We start from the raw sequence: 27,976 nt of genomic DNA on the forward strand, positions 1-27,976 counted from the left end.
CAGTTCAGAAGCTAAGAATCTTCACCTGGCCAATTAACTCACCTCCTGACTTCCCAAATCCTGTCTACAATCTGCAAGGCACAAGTCAGGAGTGTGAAGGAACGCTTCTCATTTGTCTGGATGAGTGCAGCTCCAACAACACTCAAGAAACTTGATACCATCCAGAACAATGTAACCAGATGGATCGGCACAAAATTCTCAAACTTTTCTCTCCACCGCTGGTGCACAGCAGCAGTAGTGGGTACCATCTACAAGGCTCCTTTGACCTTTCCAACACAAAACTATTAACATCTAAACTGACAAGGCTGCATCACCACCTTCAAGATCCCATCCATGCCACTCACCATCCTTTTGTTATTCTTTCAGTGTTGATGCTTAAAAATTGTGCAACTCCTTCCCTAATGGCACTGTGATTGTACATACACCAAACTGACTGCAGCTATTCTGGATGTCAACTCATCATTATCTTCTCAAGGATAATTAGGGAGAGACAAACATGTGTTGGACCCACCAGCAAAGCCTTTATCTTTAAATGAAAGAGATGCTTTGGACATAGCTACAGTTGAATTTCATTCAAATCTTGTTAAATTTCCTAATAAATATTCAATGAAATCCTCAATCTGTCCATTTTGTTTTCCTAGTGTGATTTGAGGCTATATGGACCATGGTCCTACTTGGCAGTAATACAAAAAGAATATTGCATACAATAATGCTTCATGTAGTCAACAATCATGGTTTGTTTTCTGCTAATCAAAATTTTAACTGACTCCTAGAGTCAAGTATTTAGTTACTGAATTCCAATCAAGCCAATCAAATCCAAACCATAAGACAGTCTATTTACAGTTAAACTTGCCTGTGCTATACACATAGATGCATTTCTTTCTTTAAAAGCGACAGCAAGACTGCGTGACTAATCAGTTTAATGTCCAGGCATGAATCCAATTCCTAGATTAAATGCTGCAGTGAAAAGGGTGGGTCATTTCAAAGGCAATTCCTTGGGACCAAAGCTAGTATCTGTTAGATTACTGCTGCGACATGTTTGACTGTCTATAATAGTGGGTTCTTCACAACATTTCCCCAAAGCACATGTTTTATTCTCAGCATGCATCTCTCCCAACCTAACAGGTACAAATGACTCTCACCACTTACCATCACTGCTGCATTTCACTATTGTATATTTAAACTCATCAGTTTCAATGACAGATAAATACCCAGATGTAATAGAAGTTACTTATATATCTGAAGAATGTATTGTTCACATTAAACATGAATTTAATGGAAACCTCACCTTCAAACAAAATTACTCTAATTAAAAGCCATGAGCATTTATTGTTCACCCTTCAGTTTTACAGAATTCTGTGGATTGCTAGGCCACTTCAGAAGCAGGTAAGAGTCAGCCATGTTAGTGTGGAGCTGGAGTCACATATTGGCCAGATTGGACAAGGATGGCAATTCTCCTTCCATAAGAATGATATCAGTGAACTAATTGAGTTTTCACAACAACTGGCATTATTATGGTCATAGGCACCACCTTTTTGTTTGTTTTTCTAATGAATTAAATTTCTCTAACTGCCATAAGAAATGAAACCCCTATCTTACCACACCAATCTGAAAACAAGGATGCTTCTAGATGTCAAAAGGATGCACAATAAAGCTTTAAAATCTACTTGTATAAAATATTGCACATTAGTAGAAATCTAACTCATATTATGGAACACAATTTTCTCAACAGATATTTTGTTGCAGTATAACATTTATTTAGGAAATTGCAATGTATGTGCTTTTGCCTATCATCAATATAAATTCTGACTGCAGGTTTGGAAAGTCAGTGAGCTCAGATTCTGAAAATGGAGGATAAGCAAGAACGCATACAATGCATTCTGTATACTTTAATGGTATCTCCTGAGCTGATTAAAAATCTGTTATAATACATTATAGAAATAATAGGAAATTGGGCAAATATTTAAAATGTGCACATCATTTATTTCCCACTGTAACAGGAAAGCAATTAAATCAAATAAAAAGGCCATTTATAATTGTTAAAAAATATATAGTTTAAAAAGCAGCAGCCTTTATGACTTTCTCCTTGTATAATAATGCATTCACCAGCTGTCTGAAGATTGTTGGGCATCATGTCTAACTGTCACTCATTTTATTCATAAACACAACCATATACTTATAAATAATACTGTGAAGAGTATGCCTCCCTTATTCAGATGCAAAACTGGAGCCTTCCACTCTCAATTAGTGACAAAGGGGAAAATAAGAAATTCAAAATTAGCCCAACATTCAAAAAGCATGTAGGTCCCTGTTGATTGAGAATAGAATAGCAACCAGTGACTATGGAGAAATCTCTTGCTCTAGTTGCCCCACCCATCTGAATGAACAATGAGACATGGAGTCCACAAGCCTAAGGAAATATAAATAGGGAAGCTAACAGAAGGGACAGGTGGGGCTGGTGAAAACACGGCGATAATTATTATTATTAATACATTTATTCAAGATGTAAATGAGCCACCTACATTTAATTAATAATGGGAGTGATGATGGATTTATTCTTTCACAATATTCTTTCTATTCTTCTATTAATTCATACAAGCACAAAGCTTCAGTAATCTGTAAAATGTGCTTTCATTCATATTGATTCTGTTCTGGTTCTAATAGAGACGTTTTTGGCTGTAATTACTGTTGTATTTTCAATTGATATCCAAATCTTTCTACTCAATATTTGCATGTTACATATTATGCCCGTCACACTAATTAATCCCCAATGCGGAGTTGGGGTCTCGATATGAAATATCCATGATTGTATCTATTATGAACACCGAATAACGCTTGGCAACAGTCCAGTTTTCCAGAATAATCTAATACATCCGGAATAAAGTCTTTAAAACATCAGGAAAATGTATCGCCACTCAGCTTTAAAACAGAATAAAATCATACGCTCTCCCCACTTACACACCCTATACCTTTATGACTGCTAACAATTAATGTCATGCACGCAAAAGCGTTTTGCATTCGTGTTTTTAAAGGTGTTGGGAGTTTCTAGAACATATGGGTGGGATGGGGGTATGGGGTACTGGGGAGGGACACCCCCTGGAAGTTGCAGGACTACAATTCCCAGCAGGCTTCTCAGCCAGCGTCCCTCCCTTTGTCTGAGTGTTCCCCAGCAGCTTCCGGACAGACCGCAGTGCGGAGACTGCACCACGCCCACGAGCCGGTACCGGCTCAATGAATGGGAAGCAGCGGCAGCAGCTCAGGGCATTGCCAAGCACGTTTCTCACTGTCACTCGGTTTTCTCTCTTTATTGTCCCTTTTTATATTCAAAACTTAAAAAATAAACATGCCTTTTTCTGCGCTTTCCTCCGTTAGGTACAGCAACCTGCGATTAAAGCAGGATTCTGCTGCTGTCAATTTCAGACAGTGACAAGTGAGACTCAAATCGCTTTTACATAGAGGAGGGGTGGGGGAAAGGACAACGCCTTTAGACTCGCTAAACCCATGCAACGCTTCAAATGTCCTGCCCAGAAAAAAAAACTATGGCCCTGTCAATGCAAAACATCAAATAGGATATATGTTTTTTAATGAAACCTATGTTAAGATCCTGCACTAAGTTTCCCTGCAGCAATGCACAAACAATAAGAGGGTGGCTACAGCTCGTTGCACAGGACGCCTGCGTGCATTGTTACACATGCTGGTGAACTGCACAGATTTAATACCATTTTTAGACGTACTTTTTTTTTGTTGGTTTAGTTGATTTGGCAAAGCCCTGCATGGAACGAAATGGTAAAAAGCCAGTGGAAGTAGATTTGAGTGCACGATCCCATTAATTAGACCTCGGCGTTTGAAACAACACTTTAATATTATCGGCCAATATTGTGCAGAGGGAATTTTGTCCACTTCAAATAAATGCGCTTAACGTTCAAAAAAAAGTCAGATTTCCGGAATTGCCTTTCATGGTAACTTCGATCCGCAACATGCGCCAACAGATGATTTAATGTTAGGTAGACCGGGAGGGGTGGGTTATCTTTCAGCCGTATTAATTATATGGTTTTAATCCACAATATAAACTACAGATTCAAAGAAACTGCACTCCTTAAATGAATCGGTGCTCCCATTCCCTCGATCTGCATCTTATTGATCTCTTCAAGGTTATCACTAAATCGCTGATACATCACAGCTGGATTTCCAAATGCAGGAGCAACTGGCTTCCAAATCATTAAAATGTGATTTTATTTTTTTTAAAAGAAAAGTTACAACGTTACATTTAAGTTCAGTATTCATAAACTGAACATTGCCCTCTGCGCTTATCCCTAATGCTCCGCGTTATTATATTACTGAATGCTGCAGGCAAGCCCCTTACCTCGCTCTATATCTGAAATGGCACATCTCAGATGATCTTCGGTAACAATTTCCCCAATAACTACTAGCAAATAGAACTTATTGTCGAGGAAACGGTGAGTCAGGCTTGTGTTTGATGGTGATGGGCTTAGTTTGCTACACGAAGCTTCTGGGTCCTCCTCTATGGTCGCCATCCTCAGCCTCTGGCCGTACTCGGCACTAGACAGGGAGTGAGTGAGCCTGAGAGGCGAGGCTTGTCCGCTTTTATAGAGCAGACGTTAGCCGGCTCCCGGGGAGGAGAGACAACGAAACTGCCTACTTCACATCGCCAACTGATGTCATCGGCAGCGAATCAGACCCACGGCAAGCCGAGGCTGAACGTCCTCCAGTTTGCAGCGATCGTTGGATTACAGTGCAGACAAGATTCCGCCAAGTTTTATTGTTTTGATTTCTGAACAGCTCTGTCCTCTCCTAACCTTCTCCCCGAAATACTCAGGGTCAGGATATATCCAGGATTAATTCCTCTTGTTGCCAAATATTTGTTCAGGCAGAGCTGAGCGAATCTTGTAATAAATAATGACATTAAGGGTGTTTCACTTATTTGAATAAAGACCACATCTAAATGATTGTGTGCTTGAACCATTAGCTACTGACTATTGCTCAGTGGACACTGATAACCTTCAGCATGAATCTTAACTCATCAATGGCACACAATGAGATGTTATAGAAGAAGAGAAACATAGAAAGATGGATGGAGCAGCAAAAGGCCATTTGGTTTATCATGGCCACTGTAAGCGAACCATCCACCTGTTGACCCTGTAGTAAATATCCAAGTGGTCGTTTTAAATGCAATGAATGTTTACACCTTTTCACCCAAAAGTGAGTCATCTCATTGTCAGTGAGAGAAAAAAAATTACTCCTCAACTCCCCTTTAATGCTTCCACTTCTAAGTGTCAGATCCATGATTATTGACCTCTTTGGCTACTCCTTCCTATCCATTCTGTCTTGGCCCACTGCAATTAGATCTTCTCTCAGCTTTCTCTGTTCCAAAAAAAACCCAACTGATTTTTGTTTTCGGATTACTAAAGTTCTAGCTTTCTGGCAACTTCCTAGTAAATATCTTCGAGTAAAAAATGAGGTCTGCAGATGCTGGAGATCACAGCTGCAAATGTGTTGCTGGTCAAAGCACAGCAGGTTAGGCAGCATCTCAGGAATAGAGAATTCGACGTTTCGAGCATAAGCCCTTCATCAGGAATAAGAGAGAGAGAGCCAAGCCGGCTAAGATAAAAGGTAGGGAGGAGGGACTAGGGGGAGGGGCGATGGAGGTGGGATAGGTGGAAGGAGGTCAAGGTGAGGGTGATAGGCCGGAGTGGGGTGGGGGCGGAGAGGTCAGGAAGAGGATTGCAGGTTAGGAGGGCGGTGCTGAGTTGAGGGAACCGACTGAGACAAGGTGGGGGGAGGGGAAATGAGGAAGCTGGAGAAATCTGAATTCAGACATCTATTATAAACCGACTGACTCCCACAGCTACCTGGACTACACCTCCTCCCACCCTGCCCCCTGTAAAAACGCCATCCCATATTCCCAATTCCTTCGTCTCCGCCGCATCTGCTCCCAGGAGGACCAATTCCAACACCGCACAACCCAGATGGCCTCCTTCTTCAAGGACCGCAGATTCCCCCCAGACGTGATCGACGATGCCCTCCACCGCATCTCCTCCACTTCCCGCTCCTCCGCCCTTGAGCCCCGCTCCTCCAACCGCCACCAAGACAGAACCCCACTGGTTCTCACCTACCACCCCACCAACCTGCGCATACAACGTATTATCCGCCGCCATTTCCGCCACCTCCAAACGGACCCCACCACCAAGGATATATTTCCCTCCCCTCCCCTATCAGCGTTCCGCAAGGACCACTCCCTTCGTGACTCCCTTGTCAGATCCACACCCCCCACCAACCCAACCTCCACCCCCGGCACCTTCCCCTGCAACCGCAGGAAATGTAAAACTTGCGCCCACACCTCCACACTCACTTCCCTCCAAGGCCCCAAGGGATCCTTCCATATCCGCCACAAGTTCACCTGTACCTCCACACACATCATCTATTGCATCCGCTGCACCCGATGTGGCCTCCTCTATATTGGTGAGACAGGCCGCTTACTTGCGGAACGCTTCAGAGAACACCTCTGGGCCGCCCGAACCAACCAACCCAATCACCCCGTGGCTCAACACTTTAACTCCCCCTCCCACTCCACCGAGGACATGCAGGTCCTTGGACTCCTCCACCGGCAGAACACAACTACACGACGGCTGGAGGAGGAGCGCCTCATCTTCCGCCTGGGAACCCTCCAACCACAAGGTATGAATTCAGATTTCTCCAGCTTCCTCATTTCCCCTCCCCCCACCTTGTCTCAGTCGGTTCCCTCAACTCAGCACCGCCCTCCTAACCTGCAATCCTCTTCCTGACCTCTCCGCCCCCACCCCACTCCGGCCTATCACCCTCACCTTGTCCTCCTTCCACCTATCCCACCTCCATCGCCCCTCCCCCTAGTCCCTCCTCCCTACCTTTTATCTTAGCCGGCTTGGCTCTCTCTCTCTTATTCCTGATGAAGGGCTTATGCTCGAAACGTCGAATTCTCTATTCCTGAGATGCTGCCTAACCTGCTGTGCTTTGACCAGCAACACATTTGCAACTTCCTAGTAAATGCCTACTGTATCCTCAGTAATGAGGACACCCTTCCTGTAAAGTCATGAACAGATTGAACACAATGCAATGATGTTACAACCAGGTGAAGAGAAGAGATTAAACCTCTTTTTAAATCCTTCTTGGTCCATCGCAAAAAATATTTAAGTAAATCATTTTAGCTCACATATATCATACTTTAATTAAAGATGCAGCTAACTCGATCAAAATGAATGAATCCATTATCAAAGATTTCCTGAGTGAAAGAAAGGAATTTGATTCCAACTAAGCCTGAGAGAATTTATTAAAAACAAGAAATAGACACATGTAGTGAGTTTAAAAGTGTGAGGGTTTATTTCAAAGCAAAAGAATAAAGGCCATCAAGTTTAAAAGTTCTTAGAGTCATTGAGGTGTTGGAATTTAAGGTGAAATCTTAGTTGTTTAATCATTAACTAGTTCCCTCACCGGTGGCAAAACCCTTTTTGAGCTTATAATGAACGGCTGTTTTCCGAATTTGATTTTTCACCATCTTCCAAGGTGCTGAGGAAAAACTAGGGAGAGATGATCAGTGAATGGGAACTGATATATGGGGACAGTGGAGAGGGAAACTAGGGCAAATAGAAAACACAATGAGAAGGAAGAAATGTGATAGGCAGAGAACTCAAAGGCAAGAATCAAACAGATCCATAGCTCACAATAGCATGAATGGGATTAAGAATGTTAAGAAAAATATACAAGCCTTAAGGCCTTATAGCTTAATGCACAAAACATTTGCAATACAGTGGATAAATTAATCACACAAATAGATACAATTTAGTTGGGATTACAAGATCACTGCTATAGGGTGACCAGGAATGGGAACTGAATATCCAAGAGCGTTCAATTTTTTGGAAGGTCAAACACAAGGGAAAAGGAGGTGGGGTAAAGGGTAAATTAATGCAACAGTGAGGAAGCTCTGGTAAAGGGCATTCTGTATGGGTAGAGCTTAGAACACCAAGAGGCAGAAAACAGTAATGGGAGCTGTGTGTAGACTTCCAAACTGTAGTGGTAATATTGGGGAAGGCATTAAACATGAACTTAGAGAAGCAAGAAAAAGATAAATCTATGGGATTATGGATAACAGTAAATCTGTATTATATTAGTTATGGGTTCTTTAATCTGCATATTGATTGGACAAATCAAATCAGCAACAATACTACAGTGGAGGAGTTTATGGAGTGTATATGGGATAGTTTCTGGATCAATACAATGAAGAGCTACAGAACAGGTCTGCTACAAGTTGAACCAGAAGTAGTTCTGAAGTGGACCAAAGAGATGGCACATCAATTAAATACTTTGGTTCTATTTTCACAAAGGAAGACACAAATACATGTCCCAAAAACGTAAGGGAACACCGAATATAGTGAGAGGGAGGAACAGTGTATTAGTAGGAAAATGTTGTTAGGGATATTGGCGGGATTCAATCCTGATAAATCCCCAGAGACCAATAATCTACATCCCAGTGTACTTAAGAAAAGTAGCCCTAGAAATAGTGAATGCGTTACTAGTCATTTTTCAAGATTCTATCAATTATTCTGTAGATTGGAGGATAGCTAATGTATCCTACTCTTTAAAAAAAGGTTAGGAGAAAACAGGGAGTTATAGATAGGTTAGCCTGACATCAGTTGTTGGGAAGTACTATTGTCCATTACAAAGGATCTATTAGAGCATATGGAAAACAGTGAGAGGATCTGACAAAGTTAGCATGGATTTATGAAAGGGAAATCATGTTTGACAAATCTACTGGAATTTTTCATGTATAAACCTATTTGTCTTTATAAGGGGGAGCCAATGGTTATGGTTTACTTTGACAATTGGTTAGCATTTGACAAAATCCCATGTAATAGGTTAGCATGTAAATTTAAAGTGCATGGGATTGGATTACTGACATGAATAGAGAACTGACTGCAGACAGAAAACTAAGAATAAGCAGGTATTTTTCCAAATGCCAGACAGTGACTAGTGAGGTAGTACAGGGATCAGTGCTTGGACTCCAACTATTCACAGTTCGTATCAATGGTTTAGATGAGAGAATGAAATGTAGTATCACCAAGTTTGCAGTTGACACAAAGCTGAGTGGAGGCTAAACTGTGAGGTAGAAGCAGAAATGCTTCAGTGTGATTTGGACAAGTTGAGTGAATGGACAAATGCATGGCAAATGTAGTATAATCTGGATAAAAGTGAGATTATCCACTTTAGTAGCAAAAACAGGAAGGCAGATAAATTAATATAATAATAATAATAATAATAGAATAATAGTTTGGCAATAAATTTGCAAAGGGGGAGGTGCAAGAAGACCTGGGTGTTCTTGTGCACCAGTCATTGAAAGTAAACATGCAAATGCAGCAGACATAAAGAAGGCAACTGGTATGTTGGCCTTTATAGCAAGAGAACTTGAGTACAGGAGCAGGAATATCTTGCTGCAATTGTACAGGGTCTGGAGTATTGTGTGCAGTTTTGGGTCTCTTTACCTGTGGAAGGGTGCGTCGGTCTTGGAGGGAGTGCATCAAAGATTTGTTAGACTGATTCCTGGGATGATAAGACTGAGGTGTGAAGAGGGACTGGATCAGTTAGGACAACATTCGCTGGGGTTTGGAAGAATGAGGGGGATGTCTAAGAAATCTAGACAATTCTAACAGGACTTGATAGAAAAAAAAGCAGGAAGGATGTTCCTGATGATACCCAGAAAACCCTTGTAGGTGGCCTCAATTTTAAATGTCTATACCCACTAGTCAAAACTGTTGCTCAAACCATACAAACTCCAAATATGTCTAGTCATGTGTCTCCCATATAGACAACATATGTGCAATATGGAATCAGGCGATTGACCCTAAGCAACAATGGCTCTCTTCTCCAAATCATTTAAAATTCAAAAATAAAACAAAGAACTGTGAACACTGAACAGAAAAAAAATGAATTTCTGGGGAAACTCAGCTGGTCTGGCAACATTTAGAGAGAAAGCAGAGTTAACACTTAAACGGTCACTGGACTCAAACCATTGCTGGAGGAATGAAATTTAAACACAGGGAGATTATGCTGCAGCTGGAGTACTGCGTACTGTTTTGGTCTCCTTACTTGAGCAAGTTGAAAATCACACAACACCTGGTTGTTGTCCAACAGATTTATTTGGAAGTATAAGCTTTCGGAGCGCTGCACCTTCTTCAGGTACCTTGTAGGGCAGGATCATAGGACACAGACTTTATAGTAAAAGATTAAAATGTCATTCAATTGATGTGAAGTATTGACCAAACCTAGATTGCTATAAAGTTTTTAATCACTTAGAATGGGGATATAGGTTTTGAACAGCAACCTAGGTTTGTTCAATATCTATGATTCTATGACTCAATACTTTGCATCAGTTGTATGACACTATGACCTTTTGCTATTAATTCTGTGTCCTATGATTCTGCCCCACTAGCTACCTGGTGAAGGAGCAGTACTCCAAAAACTAGTGCTTCAAATAAACCTGCTGGACTGTAATCTGGTGTTGTGTGATTTTCAACTTTGTCCACCCCAGACCAACACCGGCTCCTCCACATCATGCTTGAGAAAGGATGGACTGGTTCTGGAGGGAATGCAGACAAGGTTCAAAAGGTTGATTCTGGAATTGAGAGGATTATCTTATGAGGAGAAATTGAGTAGACTGGGACTATACTCAATGGAATTTCAAAGAAGAAGGGTGAATCTTATAGAAACATATACAATTATTAAGGGAATAGATCAGATAGAAACAGGAAGGTTGTTTCCACTGGTGGGTGAAACTAAAACTAGAGGGCATCGTCTCAAAATAAGGGGGAGCAAATTTAGGACTGAGTTGAGGAGTAACTTGTTCACCCAAAGGGTTGTGAATCTGTGAAATTCCCTGCTCAGTGAAGCAATTGAGGCTGCCTCGTTGAATGTTTTTAAGGCAAAGATAGATAGATTTTTGAACTGTAAAGAACTAAGGGTTATGATGTGCAGGCAGGTAAGTGGAGTTGAGTCCACAAAAAGATCCGTCATGTTTTTAATGAGTGGCGGAGCAGGCTCGATGGGCAAAATGGCTCCTATTTCTTATGTTCTTATGTTTCCCTCTGTAGATGCTGCCAGATCTACTGAATTTTCCCAGCAATTTCTGCTTTTCTTTTAAAATTCAAAATTTCTTTGGCACATATTCCCTGCCACATTATTGTTGCTACCTACCTCAGCTGTGACAATGACAGCATTCAGAGATTGCCACAGATTGGAAGGGGGGAGAAGAGATGAAGCAGGAAAAAGAATCACAGATGTTGGGCATTAATTCAGAGGCTGCCCAAGAACTACATCTTCAGATCCAAGCATTTGAAACATGGCCCTGTCTGGTCTGAAGTCAAGGTTTAGTACAGGGAAGCCCTGTGTATTGCTGTGAAATTCATAAGCTTTTATGCAATTGAACTATTCCAAGACATTACTAGTGACATTTTCAAATTAGTCACATTTCTGCCCACTAATGCTTCAAGTACGTCACAGAAGCCTTGGCTTCCAAGGTCAGCATTTATGCCACCTCCCCATTTGTTAAAAAAAAGTAAGTGCGTTAGGTTTACTAATTAACGTGACTTAGAATGCATTTATAAGCATATTAAATAGAAGTAAATTTTATCATTTTACATCTTGCTGATTTGTTGTGCTATTATGAGTTTTTGTCCCCTCACATGACAGATGGCATAATGGTCTCGGGAAAAGCTCATGGCATGAATGATCACTACTTTAAAAAACCGCATGGCTTAAGAATCTGGATTTATTTACTTTAGAGTAGCGTAAATGTACAGGTGGCCTGATAGGTTTTATAAAATAATGAAACAAATAGCTGGAATGCCTATTGATAGACTATTTCAGTTTAACAAATGAGGGAGAAGTGCAGTTAAATTCTCTAATAGTGGCTATATGCTTGTTATTAGTTTGTTGCTATTTTCTTAGAGAGTTGTGAACCTCGAGAATGCATTGTTCACTGGTATAATAGATGCTGACTTTCTCTTCTTACCTTATTGGCAGTTATTACAACCAAAACCCAGAACCTAATAATTCATGTAATTGTGAGTCTAGATGGGATACCCCAAATTGTTAAGCTCATCAGTGAGGAGGGATGAACCAGTCCCGTTTTTATTAATAAAGTTAATTCACAAAGGATCTCCTCCTTGCAATACATTTCTTCCCGTTAAATATAATGAATTTATGTTTAAAAGGATTCAATTTAACTGGGCTTTCTTGAATTTACAAAAGAGTGAATTTATTAGCTACTAAACATGGAAAGAAATGATAATGCAACACACAAACACAGAATAGAAATGAGAAGTGAGTTAAAAGAAATGATATATGTTAGAAGATAAACAAGTCTCTCTGGGTCATTCGTGAAGAGTAGATTGTGGAACATTGATAGTTAAACATTTCAAGGTTCTTGGCTTTGCAGATTAGTCGCAATCCTTTTGGGCTTTTTTTGATGTTGGTTGACTGGCTTCACTCAGAAAGAGAAAGTAATTTTTGTCCCTTTTCCTTTTGATTGATGTATTGGCTTGCTGGCTTCTAGCTCTTAGAGCAAGTGAGATCCTTTACCTGCAACACAGGGCTGACTAGTGGATGGTTCTTTGACGGAGACCTTCACAGCACAAGTAATACTTGAACTCAAGCAAGTACATGAGTGCCTCAGCTCACTGGCATTAAAGAGCTCCCAGCTTTCCATTAATACACCCCTATCCATTCTTCAAAGGGGAAGAATGTCTGTCACTCAGACTACTGTCTTTCCCCTATCATGATTTTAATCTGAGGCAGATCCCAGGAGATTACAGTTCATCTTATAGTACCCTTTTAGGTATATCCCTCAGAAGCTTCCTTAACACCACATCAGGTGTGACATTCCAAGATCTTTCTCTGCAGACAGCCTCTGAATTTACAGCCAATGTTATTTTGACTATAACTGTTTTCTTTTAAAAAAAGTGTTGGAATTTAAGTCTATAGATAATCATGAATTGTGATCTATGTCATGTCAATGTTGCAGAGATTGCATCACATGGAAGTTAAGTGGTTTTGCAGATAACATATTGACTGATGTGATTTCCTAGATTACTTTTGACCACCTGAGAGTTTGGAGAAGAAATATTATTTCTCTATTGGCCTGGAGTTTTTTTCTCTATTTTCTGGCCAGGAGGTTTGTGGGTGTAGGTTTGTAGGTTGTAGGTGAGTAGGAATCATTTAGTCTTGACACTGAAAGCTACGTGAGCTGTGGGCAGCTTAATGGACCAGCTGATATTCTTTTTCCTTTTTCACCATTTTCATACAGATTCAGAGAATCATAGAATTGCTACCACCCACAGGTGGCTATTCTATCTGTTATGTCCATGCCAACTCACTGCAAAAGCAACTCAGTTCATCCTGAGCCTTGCTTTTTCATTGTAATCCTGAAAACATTTTCTTTTCCTGAAAACTATATTTTCTATGCTGAAAATGTGTTGCTGCAGCAGGTCAGGCAGCATCCAAGGAGCAGGAGAGTCGATGTTTCGGGCATGAGCCCTTCTTCATTCCTGAAGAAGGGCTCATGCCCGAAACGTCGATTCTCCTGCTCCTTGGATGCTGCCTGACCTGCTGCGCTTTTCCAGCAACACATTTTCAGCTCTGATCTCCAGCATCTGCGGTCCTCACTTTCTCCTATATGTTCTATGCCCCTATTTATAAACCCTTGAATTCCATGTGCCTTATTAACCACTTTCTCAAATGATCCTGCAACCTTTAGGGTGCTTTCTAAAATGCCATGCAACTGGGCTAGCTAACACCTTACAGGAATTACTGTTTGTTTGCAACCTAATTGCTCTCTGGGCATACATTCCTGACTGCTACGTAGTTGCACATGTACCTTGCTTACAGGGAATCTTGCTCATCCTGTTCAAAATGTAATTCTGTAACCTAGCTATAAGTTATCCTTCCTAATGTTTCAATGTTAATTTTTGCCTGATCATGTTCCTGTGAAGTGCCTTGGGAGATTTTACTATATTGAAGATACTGTATAAATGCAAGTTGTTGTCATGTGACAGAATGGCTCAGGGATTAGTCAGAGCCAGGGACCAAGGATTGATTCCATCCTTGGGTGACTGGCTGTGTGGAGTTTGCACATTCTTTTGGGTTTCCTCCCACAGTCCAAAATGTGTGTGTTAGATGGATTGGCCATGCCTAATTGCCTATAATGTCCAGGGATGTGTAGGCTAGGTGAATTAGTTGTGGGAAATGTGGGGTTACAGGGATAGTACAGAGGGACTGGGTCTGGATGGGAGGACCTGACAGTGTGGACTTGATGGGCTGAATGGCCTACTTCTATACTGTACAGATTCAATGATTTGATTCTTCACTAATTTGTGCACATCTACACCTAGGCTGCTCTGTTCCTAGACCTCTTTCAGAATTGTATCTTTTATATTGCCCCTCCTCCTCATCTTAGGAAAATGTATCACTTTACATTTCTCTGCATTAAATTTCAATTTAAGTATCCACCTATTCTACCAACTATGCCTTTCTGCAATATAGTATAGTTTACAATGCCTTCAAGTATTGAAAGTTTTCACAAATCTTGAAATAATGTCCTACTCATCCAAGTCAACATAGAATATAGAACAATACAGCGCAGAACAGGCCCTTCAACCCTTGATGTTGTGCCGACCTGCGAACTATTCTCAGCTCGTCCCCCTACACTATCCCAAAATCATGTGTGTGTTTATCTAAGGATTGTTTAAATCTCCCTAATGTGGCTGAGTTGACTACATTAGCAGGTAGGGCATTCCATGCCCTTACTATTCTCTGCATAAAGAACTTGCCTCTGTCATCTGTCTTAAATCTATCACCCCTCACTTTGTAGTTATGCCCCCTCATACAAGCTGACGTCATCATCCGAGGAAAAAGTCTTTCACTGTCTACCCTATCCAATCCTCTAATCATCTTGTATGTCTCTATCAAATCCCCCCTTAGCCACCTTCTTTCCAATGAGAACAGACCCAAGTCTCTCAGCCTTTCCTCATAAGACCTTCCCTCCAGACCAGGCAACATCCTGGTAAATCTCCTCTGCACCTTTTCCAATGCTTCCACATCCTTCCTGTAATGAGATTAGATTAGACTTACAGTGTGGAAACAGGCCCTTCGGCCCAACAAGTCCACACCGACCCGCCGAAGCGCAACCCACCCATACCCCTACATTTTACCCCTACCTAACACTATGGGCAATTTAGCGTGGCCAATTCACCTGACCCGCACATCTTTGGACTGTGGGAGGAAACCGGAGCACCTGGAGGAAACCCACGCAGACACGGGGAGAACATGCAAACTCCACACAGTCAGTCGTCTGAGTCGGGAATTGAACCCGGGTCTCAGGCGCTGTGAGGCAGCAGTGCTAACCACTGTGCCACCGTGCCGCCCATAAAGGGTGCCGCCCATAGAGGTGACCAGAACTGTACACAATATTCCAAGTGTGGCCGCACCAGCATTTTGTATAGTTGCAGCATGATATTGCGGTTCCGGAACTCAGTCTCTCTACCAATGAAACCTAACACACCGCATGCCTTCTTCACAACACTATCCATCTGGATGGCAACTTTCAGGGATATATGCACATGGACTCCAAGATCCCTCTGCACATCCACACTACCAAGAATCTTTCCATTGACCCAGTACTCTGCCATCCTGTTATACTTCCCAAAGTGCAACACCTCACATTTAGCTGCATTGAACTCCATTTGCCACCTCTCAGCCCAATTCTGCAGTTTATCAAGTCCCCCTGCAAACTGTAACATTCTTCCAAACTGTCCACTACTCCACTGACTTCAGTGTCGTCTGCAAATTTACTAATCCATCAAACTATGCCTGCATCTACGTCATTTATAAAGATGACAAACAGCAGCAGTCCCAAAACAGATCTTTGTGGCACACCACCAGCAACTGGACTCCAGACTGAATATTTTCCATCAACCACCACTCGCTGCATTCTTCCAGAAAGCCAGTTTCTAATCCAAACTGCTAAATCACCCTCAATTCCATGCCTCTGCATTTTCTCCATCAGCCTACCATGTGGAACCTTATCAAAGGCTTTACTGAAGTCCATGTATACCATGTCAGCTGCCCTACCCTCATCTACATGCTTTGTCACCTTCTCAAAAAGCTCAATGAAGTTTGTGAGACACGACCTGCCCTTGACAAAACCATGTTGACTATCTGAAATCAAATTGTTGCTTGCTAGATGATTATAAATCTTATCTCTCATAATCCTTTCCAAAACCTTTCCTAAACAGACGTAAGGCTCACTGGTCTATAATTACTTGGGTCATCTCTACTGCCCTTCTTGAACAAGGCCGCAACATTTACAATCCTCCAGTCCTTAGGTACTAAACCTGTAGACAATGACAACTCAAATATCAAAGCCAAAGGCTCTGCAATCTCCTCCCTCGCTTCCCAGAGAATCCTTGGATAAATCCCATCAAGCCCAGGGGACTTGTCTACTTTCACTCCTTCTAGAATTGATAACACCTGTGCGTAACTAACCTCGATCCTTTTTAGTCTTATATCTTGTACCTCAATCTTCTCTTCTGCAATATTCTCCTTTTCCTGAGTGAACACCGATGAGAAATGTTCATTTAGCACCTCTCCGATCTCTTACAGGGTCCAACTTCCCACTTCTGTCTTTGACTGGCCCTATTCCTACCCTAATCATCCTTTTATTCCTCATATATCCATAGAAAGCTTTAGGGTTCTCCTTTATTTTATTTGCTAAAGACTGCTCATGTCCTCTCTTTGCTCTTCTTAACTCTCTCGTTAAATCCCTCCTAGCTGATCTGTAACTCTCCATCGCCTCATCTGAACCATCTTGTCTCATCAACACATAAGCCTCCTTCTTACTCTTAACAAGAGATGTGATTTCTGTAGTAAACCACGGTTCCCTTACCTTATCACTTCCTCCCTGCCTGACAGGGACATACCTATCAAGGACACGCAATATCTGTTCCTTAAACCAGCTCCACATTTCCATTGTCTGCATCCCTTGCATTTTGCTGCCCCATTCTATGCATCCTAATTCTTGCCTAAACGCATTATAATTGCCCTTGCCCCATCGATAACTCTTGACCTGTGGCTTGTACCTATCCCTTTCCATCACTAAACTAAACATAACTGAATTATGGTCACTCTCTCCAAAGTGTTCACCTAAAACTAAATCAAACACCTGGCCTGGTTCATTACTAAGCACCAGATCCAGTGTGGCCTCCCCTCTTGTCGGCCTTTTGACATACTGTGTCAGGAAACCATCCTGTACACATTGGACAAAAACTGATCCATCCAACGTACTAGAGCTATAACATTTCCAGTCAATGTTGGGGAATTTAAAGACTCAGTAATGACTACCCTGTTCCTTTCACTCTACCCAGAATGGTTTTGCTAATCCTCTCTCCCACCTCCCTGGAACTCCGTGGAGGCCTATAAAAAACTTCAAGAAGTGACCTCTCCTCTCCTGTTTCTAACCTCAGACCACACGACCTCAGTAGACGAGTCCTCATCAAAAGTTCTCTCAGCCACCGTTATACTATTCTTGACTAACAAGGCCATGCCTCCCCCTCTTTTACTGCCATGCCTGTTCTTAATGAAAGATCTAAACCCTGGAACCTGCAATATCCATTCCTCACCCTGCTCTATCCATGTCTCTGAAATGGCCACAACATCGAAGTCCCAGGTACCTATCCATGCTGCAAGCTCACCTCCTTATTTCAGATACTTCTGGCCTTGAAGTAGACACACTTCAAACCACTTCGCTGTCTGCCAGCACATTCCTGTGACGCTGAAATCCTGTCCCTGTCCTTCCTACTCTCATCCTCCTGTGCACTGCAACTACTCCTCCTGTTCCCATCCTCCCTGCTGAGCTAGTTTATACCCACCCGAATAGCACCAGCAAATTTCCCACCCAGGATATTAGTACCCCTCTGGTTTAAGTGAAGACCGTCCTGTTTGTACAAGTCCCACCTTCCCCCGAATGAGCCCCAATTATCCAAGAACCTGAAACCCTTCCTCCTGTACCATCCTTGCAGCCAAGTGTTTAGCTGATATCTCTCCCTATTCCTTGCCTCGCTCTCACATAGCACGGGTAACAAACCAGAGATAACAACTTTGTTCTCACTCTCAGCTTCCACTCTAGCTCCCTGAAATCCTGCCTTACATCCCTACCCCTCTTTCTACCTATGTCGTTGGTACCTACATGGACCATAGCTTGAGACTGGTCACCCTCTCCCTTCAGGACCCCAAAGATACGATCTGAGAGATCACAGTCCCTGGCACCTGGGAGGCAACACACCAACCGCGAGTCTCATTCGTTCCCTACAAACCTTCTATCTGAGCCTCTAACTATTGCGTCCCCAATGACTAACACTCTCCTCCTTTCTCTCCTTTCCTTCTGTGCAACAGGGACAGGCTCTGTGCCAGAGACCTGGGCCCCATGCTTGCCCCTGGTAAGTTGTCCCCCTCAACAGTATTCAAAATGGTATACATGGTTTTTCAGGGGAATGTCCACAGGGGAACCCTCCACTGACTGTTTTTTTCCCTTTTCAAACAGTCACCCAGCTTTCTTCATGCCTAGGAGTAACTACTTCCCTGTAACTCCTATCTATCACAGTCTCTGCCTCCCAAATGATCCGAAGTTCATCCAGCTCACGTTCCAGTTCCCTAACACAGTCTTGGAGAAGCGAGAGTTGGGTGCACTTCCTGCAGATGTACTTGGATGGAACACTATTAGCGTCCCTGACCTCAAACATCATGCAGGAGGAACATTGCTCTCCCTGCACTGCCATCCCTGCTAGTCCCCTAGTCACAAAGTAAAAAAGAGAGGCTTACCTGATATGTTCCTGGTCTTTAAGCTTAGAGGAGGTGATTGGGTGGGAGGCCCTACAAAGGTAGGGTTGCGGGTTGAGAAAACACTGACTTACATAACAGGATGGAAATAAATATAAGAAGTCCCTCCTTTCCTAGACACCTCTGCTCTCTGACTTCAAATTTAAAAGCACAAATCCATGACTCACCGCTCCCAGTAGGCCCCTGGTGCAAGCTCCCACCCTTTGAGTTGCTGCTACCGGTGCCACTGAAAAACATCACAAGTACAGATCAAAAAAGCATATCCCTACAGTAAAAGCTGGGAAATCCCACTCTGTATATTCCTCAAATTCAAAAAGCTTCTGTTCAACACTATTCTTTGTTTAAAATCTGATTGAAGATTTGTAGCTCGGGTATCCGTTGTTGTGGTTCTGCTCGCCGAGCTGTAAGTTTTTGCTGCAAACGTTTCGTTCCCTGGCTAGGGAACATCATCAGTGCGGTGGGAGCCTCGTGTGAAGCGCTGCTTTGATGTTTCTTCCGGTATTTATATTGGTTTGTTCTTGCCGCTTCCGGGTGTCAGTTTCAGCTGCAGTGATTTGTATCTGGGGTCCAGGTCGATGTGTCTGTTGATGGATGTTCTTGCCGTTTCCGGGTGTCAGTTTCAGCTGTAGTGGTTTGTATATGGTGTCCAGGTCAATGTGTCTATTGATGGAGTTTGGGGATGAATGCCATGCTTCTAGGAATTCTCTGGCTGTTCTCTGTCTGGCTTGTCCTATGATAGTGGTGTTTTCCCAGTCAAATTCATGTTGCTGGTTGTCTGAGTGTATGGCTACTAGAGATAGCTGGTCGTGTCGTTTTGTGGCTAGCTGATGTTCGTGGATGCGGATTGTTAGCTGTCTTCCTGTTTGTCCTATATAGTGTTTTGTGCAGTCCTTGCATGGTATTCTGTAAACTACGTTAGTTTGGCTCATGCTGGGTATTGGGTCCTTTGTTCTAGTGAGTTGTTGTCTGAGCGTGGATGTTGGCTTGTGTGCTGTTATGAGTCCTAAGGGTCGCAGTAGTCTGGCTGTCAGTTCTGAGACACTCCTGACGTATGGTAGAGTGGCTAGTCCTTTTGGTTGTGGCATGTCCTCGTTCCGTGGTCTATCTCTTAGGCATCTGGTGATAAAGTTGCGTGGGTATCCGTTTTTGGCGAATACCTTGTATAGATGTTCCTCTTCCTCTTTTCGCAGTTCTGGTGTACTGCAGTGTGTTGTGGCCCTTTTGAATAGTGTCCTGATGCAGCTTCGTTTGTGTGTGTTGGGGTGGTTACTTTCATAGTTTAAGACTTGGTCTGTGTGTGTTGGTTTCCTGTGTATCCTTGTGGTGAATTCTCCGTTGGGTGTTCTCTCTACTAACACGTCTAGGAATGGGAGTTGGCTATCCTTTTCTTCTTCTCGTGTGAATCGGATTCCTGTGAGTGTGGCATTGATGATTCTGTGTGTTTTCTCTATATCTGTGTTTTTGATGATTACAAAGGTGTCATCAACATATCTGATCCAGAGTTTGGGTTGGATTTGTGGTATGGCTGTATGTTCTAATCTTTGCATAACTGCCTCTGCTATGAGTCCCGAGATTGGTGATCCCATGGGTGTTCCGTTGATTTGTTCGTATATCTGATTGTTGAATGTAAAGTGTGTGGTGAGGCACAGGTCCAGTAGTTTAAGTATGCCGTCCTTGTTGATAGGTTCGGCCTCCTGTGTTCTGTTATGTATGTCCAGTAGGTTGGCTATTGTTTCTCTGGCTAGGGTTTTGTCAATTGAAGTGAACAGTGCCGTCACGTCGAATGATACCATGGTATCATTCGACGTGACGGCACTGTTCACTTCAATTGACAAAACCCTAGCCAGAGAAACAATAGCCAACCTACTGGACATACATAACAGAACACAGGAGGCCGAACCTATCAACAAGGACGGCATACTTAAACTACTGGACCTGTGCCTCACCACACACTTTACATTCAACAATCAGATATACGAACAAATCAACGGAACACCCATGGGATCACCAATCTCGGGACTCATAGCAGAGGCAGTTATGCAAAGATTAGAACATACAGCCATACCACAAATCCAACCCAAACTCTGGATCAGATATGTTGATGACACCTTTGTAATCATCAAAAACACAGATATAGAGAAAACACACAGAATCATCAATGCCACACTCACAGGAATCCGATTCACACGAGAAGAAGAAAAGGATAGCCAACTCCCATTCCTAGACGTGTTAGTAGAGAGAACACCCAACGGAGAATTCACCACAAGGATACACAGGAAACCAACACACACAGACCAAGTCTTAAACTATGAAAGTAACCACCCCAACACACACAAACGAAGCTGCATCAGGACACTATTCAAAAGGGCCACAACACACTGCAGTACACCAGAACTGCGAAAAGAGGAAGAGGAACATCTATACAAGGTATTCGCCAAAAACGGATACCCACGCAACTTTATCACCAGATGCCTAAGAGATAGACCACGGAACGAGGACATGCCACAACCAAAAGGACTAGCCACTCTACCATACGTCAGGAGTGTCTCAGAACTGACAGCCAGACTACTGCGACCCTTAGGACTCATAACAGCACACAAGCCAACATCCACGCTCAGACAACAACTCACTAGAACAAAGGACCCAATACCCAGCATGAGCCAAACTAACGTAGTTTACAGAATACCATGCAAGGACTGCACAAAACACTATATAGGACAAACAGGAAGACAGCTAACAATCCGCATCCACGAACATCAGCTAGCCACAAAACGACACGACCAGCTATCTCTAGTAGCCATACACTCAGACAACCAGCAACATGAATTTGACTGGGAAAACACCACTATCATAGGACAAGCCAGACAGAGAACAGCCAGAGAATTCCTAGAAGCATGGCATTCATCCCCAAACTCCATCAATAGACACATTGACCTGGACACCATATACAAACCACTACAGCTGAAACTGACACCCGGAAACGGCAAGAACATCCATCAACAGACACATCGACCTGGACCCCAGATACAAATCACTGCAGCTGAAACTGACACCCGGAAGCGGCAAGAACAAACCAATATAAATACCGGAAGAAACATCAAAGCAGCGCTTCACACGAGGCTCCCACCGCACTGATGATGTTCCCTAGCCAGGGAACGAAACGTTTGCAGCAAAAACTTACAGCTCGGCGAGCAGAACCACAACTATTCTTTGTTTCCCGTAACTCAACCAACCTCATTCCACTAACCCAACGCTACTGTTCTCTTCAAGTTCCTTATCTGACCTACCGAGGGTTTCCAGTATTTTCTGTTCATATTTCAGATGCCTGGATTTTGTAAATGCTTTCGTATATAAAATAAATTTACATCTCCATTTTCACTAAAATGCATAAAGTTAAAATTTGTGAAAAACACACTGAGTACCTTGTGTGTTATCACCACAGTGAAATGATTACAAATGATTAATAGCTGTGTCAGAGAACTGTCACACTCACACAGTACAATGCTTCACAACAAGGATTTTGTAAGTTGCTTTCTCAAGAGTAGACCACTTTGGATGCCCTCCATATTTCATTCAACTGATGAATTGTGGAGTGGGAGATTACTAGCCTTGTCTTGATTTCAGTGCTGTGTATTTGTGAACCTACATTCACAATGGGCTGAAATGTCACACTACGCTCACCATGAATTTTCTTTGAATGTATCTTTTGTTAGTGATGATCCACACAAAATCCATAATTCACTATTTCAGCTCTTCACCCATCAAGGATAGGTCTTGCTTGTCTTTGGTTATTAGGACAGTCTTCCTTGGCATATTTGATGTTCCAGAAGTTTTGGCCGTCATTACCATCTCCAAGAAGTTCTGAGACAGCAGAACTAATGTCTGTCATAAACTTTCCTCCTTTGACATTAAAACTTATTTAATAGTACAGGTACACAATCTTTTGTCTGAAAATCCAAAATCTGAAAAGCTCCATAATTTTTTTTGGAGTTTGGAGCGTCATTTTGGCGTGCGAGCAGGTGACCCAACTCCACACCCACTCGAACCACGTCACCCAGATGTGACATAGCGGTGTGGCCCAGCACTGGCTTTACCAGCGCCACACTCTCAGCACTGGCAAGTGTCAATTGTGTCTTAGAACACATACTAATCACACGTGTGGCTGCTGTTAGGTAATTTTTTTGATTTCACCGTGAAAATCCAAAAAATTCCGAATTCCAAAAAACAACTGGTTCCCAAGGATTTTGGAAAAAGGATTGTGTTCCTGTACTTTGAAATGCATCAGGATGAACGGTGAATTGTAAATAAGGCTGATGAGAAGAGAATTACAGCTTTTGAAAAGTTGGTCTTGGCAAAGCGACTTTTGAGCGATGAAATTGGCCACAGGAAACTTTGAATTCCAGCATTTGATGAAGATTTTAGCTGAATTGATGAAGTTGTTTTGGGCAATAGCTGGGGTCAATAGGAAATAAACTATCAGGAAAGAATGGGCCAGGATGGAGAAAGATCTGGATAGGTGGACATGATCAGAGATTGGACACATGACAGTGGTGCATAAAGTTGTGATGAACAGAGCCAGATTCCCTAGCCCCTCATAGACCATAGATAATTATGGATGGATGGGTGGAAAGCTAAAACAGCACCATATACATTCCCGCATCGCCCCCCTCCCCCCCATCCTTACTGCCACACATCTTACTATTGATAGTCATCTATCAGTTTTAATTTGATGTATGAAATACCAACAATTTTGTTTTGTCCAGCACTCACATTTTTTCTGATAGTATCAAAATAGCTACAGAATACAGAATAGCTGGTAAGCAGTAAATAGGCGGTTAGTTTTTCTTTTGTTCTGAAACAATTTTATGATTTCAGTCACAATGATTTCAGCAGGAGGGAGTTCCCTTCGTTTCTTTATTGTAATAATTATGTGCTTTGTTGCGCATTAACTTTCCACTTAGCATATTATTTTGCAAAAAACAACCCTTTGTTTTCCCATTTAGAGTGTAAATTTGGAAGGGTTTTCCAATTGAGGCTCTTACAATAGTAATAGTATATCAAAAACATTGTGCAAACAGTAGCTCCTTACTATATCTGTTACTAGGGAAACATCATTTCAAGTCTTTAAAAAGGTCAGTCTTTGCTCGGTGGTATTTTCACCTCTCATTTAGAAAGCTGTATTGTTCAGTCCTACTCCAGAGTGGCAAATACATAATTTGACATAATTCATCAATACGGGACAGAAAACAATTCCATCATTGGAAGTGTCATCTTTCAAGCAAGACATTCAACTGAAGACCTGTCTGCTCCTTCAAGATGACGTAATAGTTCTACAGAATTCGAATTATCCCTCAATAAACATAAAAAATTCTAGGTCATTTATGTCATGTATGAGTCTCAGCATTGCCCCCATAGACTTATTCTTCCTTGTCTGAATGTAAGCGTTTCAATTTATTTCCTCATGATTCAAAGCCTTGATTTTCAGCTTCATTCTTGTTATCTGTTTGCAATATGTAATGGTCTGCTGAGCCTGGACTCAATTTTACCTTTTCTATCGGTAAGTCACAATGTAGCATAACAGAGGCTACTACAAGGTATGAAAAGAGTAGTGAGGCAGACATTTCCCAGCCCATGAGCAACATGGGCAGAGATAAGTCAACTGGGAAAATATGGGAAGAACAGAAAATTAAGGTTCTCAATGATGAGGGGAAAAAAAGCCCAATTTTATGCATAGGAATTTTAACAACTGGATGAGAATCTCACTAGTGAGTGCGGATGGATCACTTTGCATGCGTCGACACCTCATTATTATCTAATTGTGCCTCGTTGATATACAGTTTGCTTCTTTTTTATTCATTGATGGAATTGGTGAGTAGGTCAGTATTTACTCTCAATACATACCCAGAGCATTGCTGAGGCCTGGAGTCAGGGTGGCAGAATTCTTCCCCAAAAGGACATTAATAAAGAAATGGGTTTTTGCAACAATCAATAGTGATTACATGTTTGCTATTAAGATCGCTTTTTAACTGCAGATTATTTTAATAAACTGAATTCAAGTTTCATCATCTGCCACAGTTGGCTTTGAACCAATGTACCCAGAACATTAGCCTGAGGCACTAGGTTTCTAGTCTAGTGACATTAGCACCGCATCACCTCCCCTCCAGTCAATTCAGAGAAACTAGCTGGTGACAATACACGATGAAAGTCTGAGTGAGGAATTGGTGGCTGAAGTTTGCCGGAATTTTCTCCAGTACCCATCATGGCCAGGATTCCCAAAATCTCAGGGCATATTACATGGACTGTGACCTCTGCATCCTTTGTCCACAAAGGTTGGCATTGGGCGTGTACCAACTTCACCTCATCACCACAGCCTGTCTCTGTCTCATTGGTAATGGAGCTCAGCAACCCCTTCTATTGCAATGCTGCTGACTGAGCTATCTTGTGCTCTGGGGACTGCTCCCCATTTCATGAATCAGAACAGGGTATATCTCAAGGCACTTAGCTACATGTCCTGTGACTTGTACATTTAATGCATCTCTATCTTATTTCACTTTTGTGTGCATTGCTATCTCATTCAGAATTTAAAGTTTTGCACTAGTTCTTTTTTGCTTTGTTATTTTTACAGGAGACACAAAGTCTCAATTTTGCCAGTCAAGGGGGTGGACGTGTTTCAATACACACTGCACTCTGCCAAGGGGTTTGTCATTGGTCAGGAGGTCCTGCTACGTTCAGTCAAGAGTGTCGTCCAATATCAGTCCTGGGGCTAAGGTATAGTCAGTCAGCCGCTTGTGGTAATCACAGTTATGGGTTCTGTATCCATGCAGTTCAGACAGTGGGTCATGGCCAGTTCTGCAGATCTAGTGCATCTGTTCTGGAAAATGGCGACCCTTCCATTAAGCCAGGGTCCCAGGCTGTGATGGAGCTGGTTGGCCTCAACGTTTTAGGTGGGTGACCCCGGGAGAAGGGAAAGTCAAAATAAAATTTTCTAAGAGCACAGAGGGGGCACTGGTGATATATTTTGCAAATATATGTTCACTTTTCATCATCATCTGTGAATGGATGTCATTTTAGGTGCAGTTACAAGAACTTGATGGATTATGTTCATCTTGGAGCGCAGTTACTAGCGGTGCACCACAAGGATCTGTTTTGGGACCATTGCTTTTTGTTATCTTTATAAATGATCTAGAGGAAGGACTTGAAAGCTGGGTAAGCAAGTTTGCGGATGACACAAAAGTCGGTGGAGTTGTGGATAGTGAGGAAGGAAGTGGTAGGTTACAGCGGGATATAGATAAGTTGCAGAGCTGGGCGGAAATGTGGCAAATGGAATTCAATGTAGCTAAGTGCGAAGTCGTTCACTTTGGTAGGAATAACAAGATGATGGATTACTGGGCTAATGGTAGGCTACTTGGTAGTGTGGATGAGCAGAGGGATCTTGGTGTCTATGTACACAGATCTCTGAAAGTTGCCACCCAGGTAAATAGTGCTGTGAGGAAGGCATATGGTGTACTGGGCTTTATTGGCAGAGGAATTGAGTTCCGGAGTCCTGAGGTCATGTTGCAGTTGTATAAGACTCTGGTGAGGCCTCATCTGGAGTATTGTGTGCAGTTTTGGTCGCCATACTATAGGAAGGATGTGGAAGCTTTAGAACGAGTGCAGAGGAGGTTTACCAGGATGTTGCCTGGAATGGTAGGAAAATCTTATGAGGAAAGGCTGAGGCACTTGGGGCTGTTCTCATTGGAGAAGAGAAGGTTTAGGGGAGATCTGATAGAAGTGTATAAGATGATTAGGGGTTTAGATAGGGTAGATACTAAGAACCTTTTACCGCTAATGGAGTCAGGTGTTACTAGGGGACATAGCTTTAAATTAAGGGGTGGTAGGTATAGGACAGATGTTAGGGGTAGATTCTTCACACAGCGGGTTGTGAGTTCATGGAATGCCCTGCCCGTATCAGTGGTGAACTCTCCTTCTTTATGGTCATTTAAGCGGGCGTTGGATAGGCATTTTAAAGTTATTGGGCTAGTATAGGTTAGGTAGGATTCGGTCGGCGCAACATCGAGGGCCGAAGGGCCTGTACTGCGCTGTATCCTTCTATGTTCTATGTTCTAACTTAACTAGAGAAGCTAATCATCCTCAGAGTCGCACGATATTCTAACATGCTGAAAGTGTCCTGGCTAGGTTAGTGGTTGAAGGGTCAGGCACATCTGAAGTGTCCTGAGAAGCGACCTCAGGAGGAATTTGTTTATGGTTCCTCTTTCACCTATCTCCTTGTATGGAAAGGGCACCTGGAGTGAGGTCTAGGTCCTTTAACCACCTCCCCCCCCCCCATTTAGGGTGTATCTAAATGAATGCCTCAAGGGGATCCTTACAAGACACTCTAGAACTTCAGTTACTTAAAGTTATATCAAGGATTTAGGTGAGGGGCGGAATGGTAATGTATCCAAAATTGATGATAAGACAAAGCTGGGTAGGCAAATAAGTTGTGAGCAGAACACAAAGACGACAGTTTTCTCCATGATACAGAAGACAGTTTTCTCCATGATAAAGAGGAATTTTACATGACCAGTTACCTCCACTGAAATTGGATTTCTCCTTGTGTCTGGAATCTGCATTGAGGAGATGAGACTAGCTATGAGCTGTTTGTTTTCAGGGCATCTCCTTTGGGGAGTCAGGGTGTTCCTTTGGAGAGCTGAGGTGCCACTGTGCAGGGGTAAAGCTCAGGGATCCTTTGTGGGAAGGTGGGAGGCAGGCACACAAGGTATCCTTCAAGGAGTTGGTGTAAGGTTTCCTTTGGGGCCGTTAACTGTGAAGGCAACGTTATGAGTAAAGTGCATAAACTCCTTGGACTGTCCAAATTGTCAACACCTCTTAAGTACTGTGAAGAATTGTTCAAAAGAGGCAACTTGTCAGGACGTGTGAGGAATGTCATCAAGTGTCAACCTAATAAGAAGTGTCAATAAGTATCAGTTAAATATCAGAAAGCATATTTTAAGAATGAGAATGATTTTCTTGATTGGAGTGTTGCTGGAAAAGCACAACAGGTCAG

At 42.4% G+C, this 27,976-nt stretch overlaps 1 protein-coding gene across 1 annotated transcript in view; it reads right to left on the reverse strand.

The window, feature by feature from the left end:
- Nucleotides 1-4,549, reverse strand: part of map1b (microtubule-associated protein 1B) — a 123,177-nt gene extending 118,628 nt beyond the window's left edge. Inside the window, exon 1 of the mRNA XM_060836221.1 lies at nucleotides 4,364-4,549. Coding sequence (XP_060692204.1) covers nucleotides 4,364-4,535 — 172 coding nt within the window. The 5' untranslated portion in view covers nucleotides 4,536-4,549. The remainder of the gene's footprint in view (nucleotides 1-4,363) is intronic.
- Nucleotides 4,550-27,976: the final 23,427 nt, after the last annotated feature.

This window comes from Hemiscyllium ocellatum, chromosome 2 (assembly GCF_020745735.1).
Source record: "Hemiscyllium ocellatum isolate sHemOce1 chromosome 2, sHemOce1.pat.X.cur, whole genome shotgun sequence".
In the NCBI taxonomy this organism is placed as follows: domain Eukaryota; kingdom Metazoa; phylum Chordata; class Chondrichthyes; order Orectolobiformes; family Hemiscylliidae; genus Hemiscyllium; species Hemiscyllium ocellatum.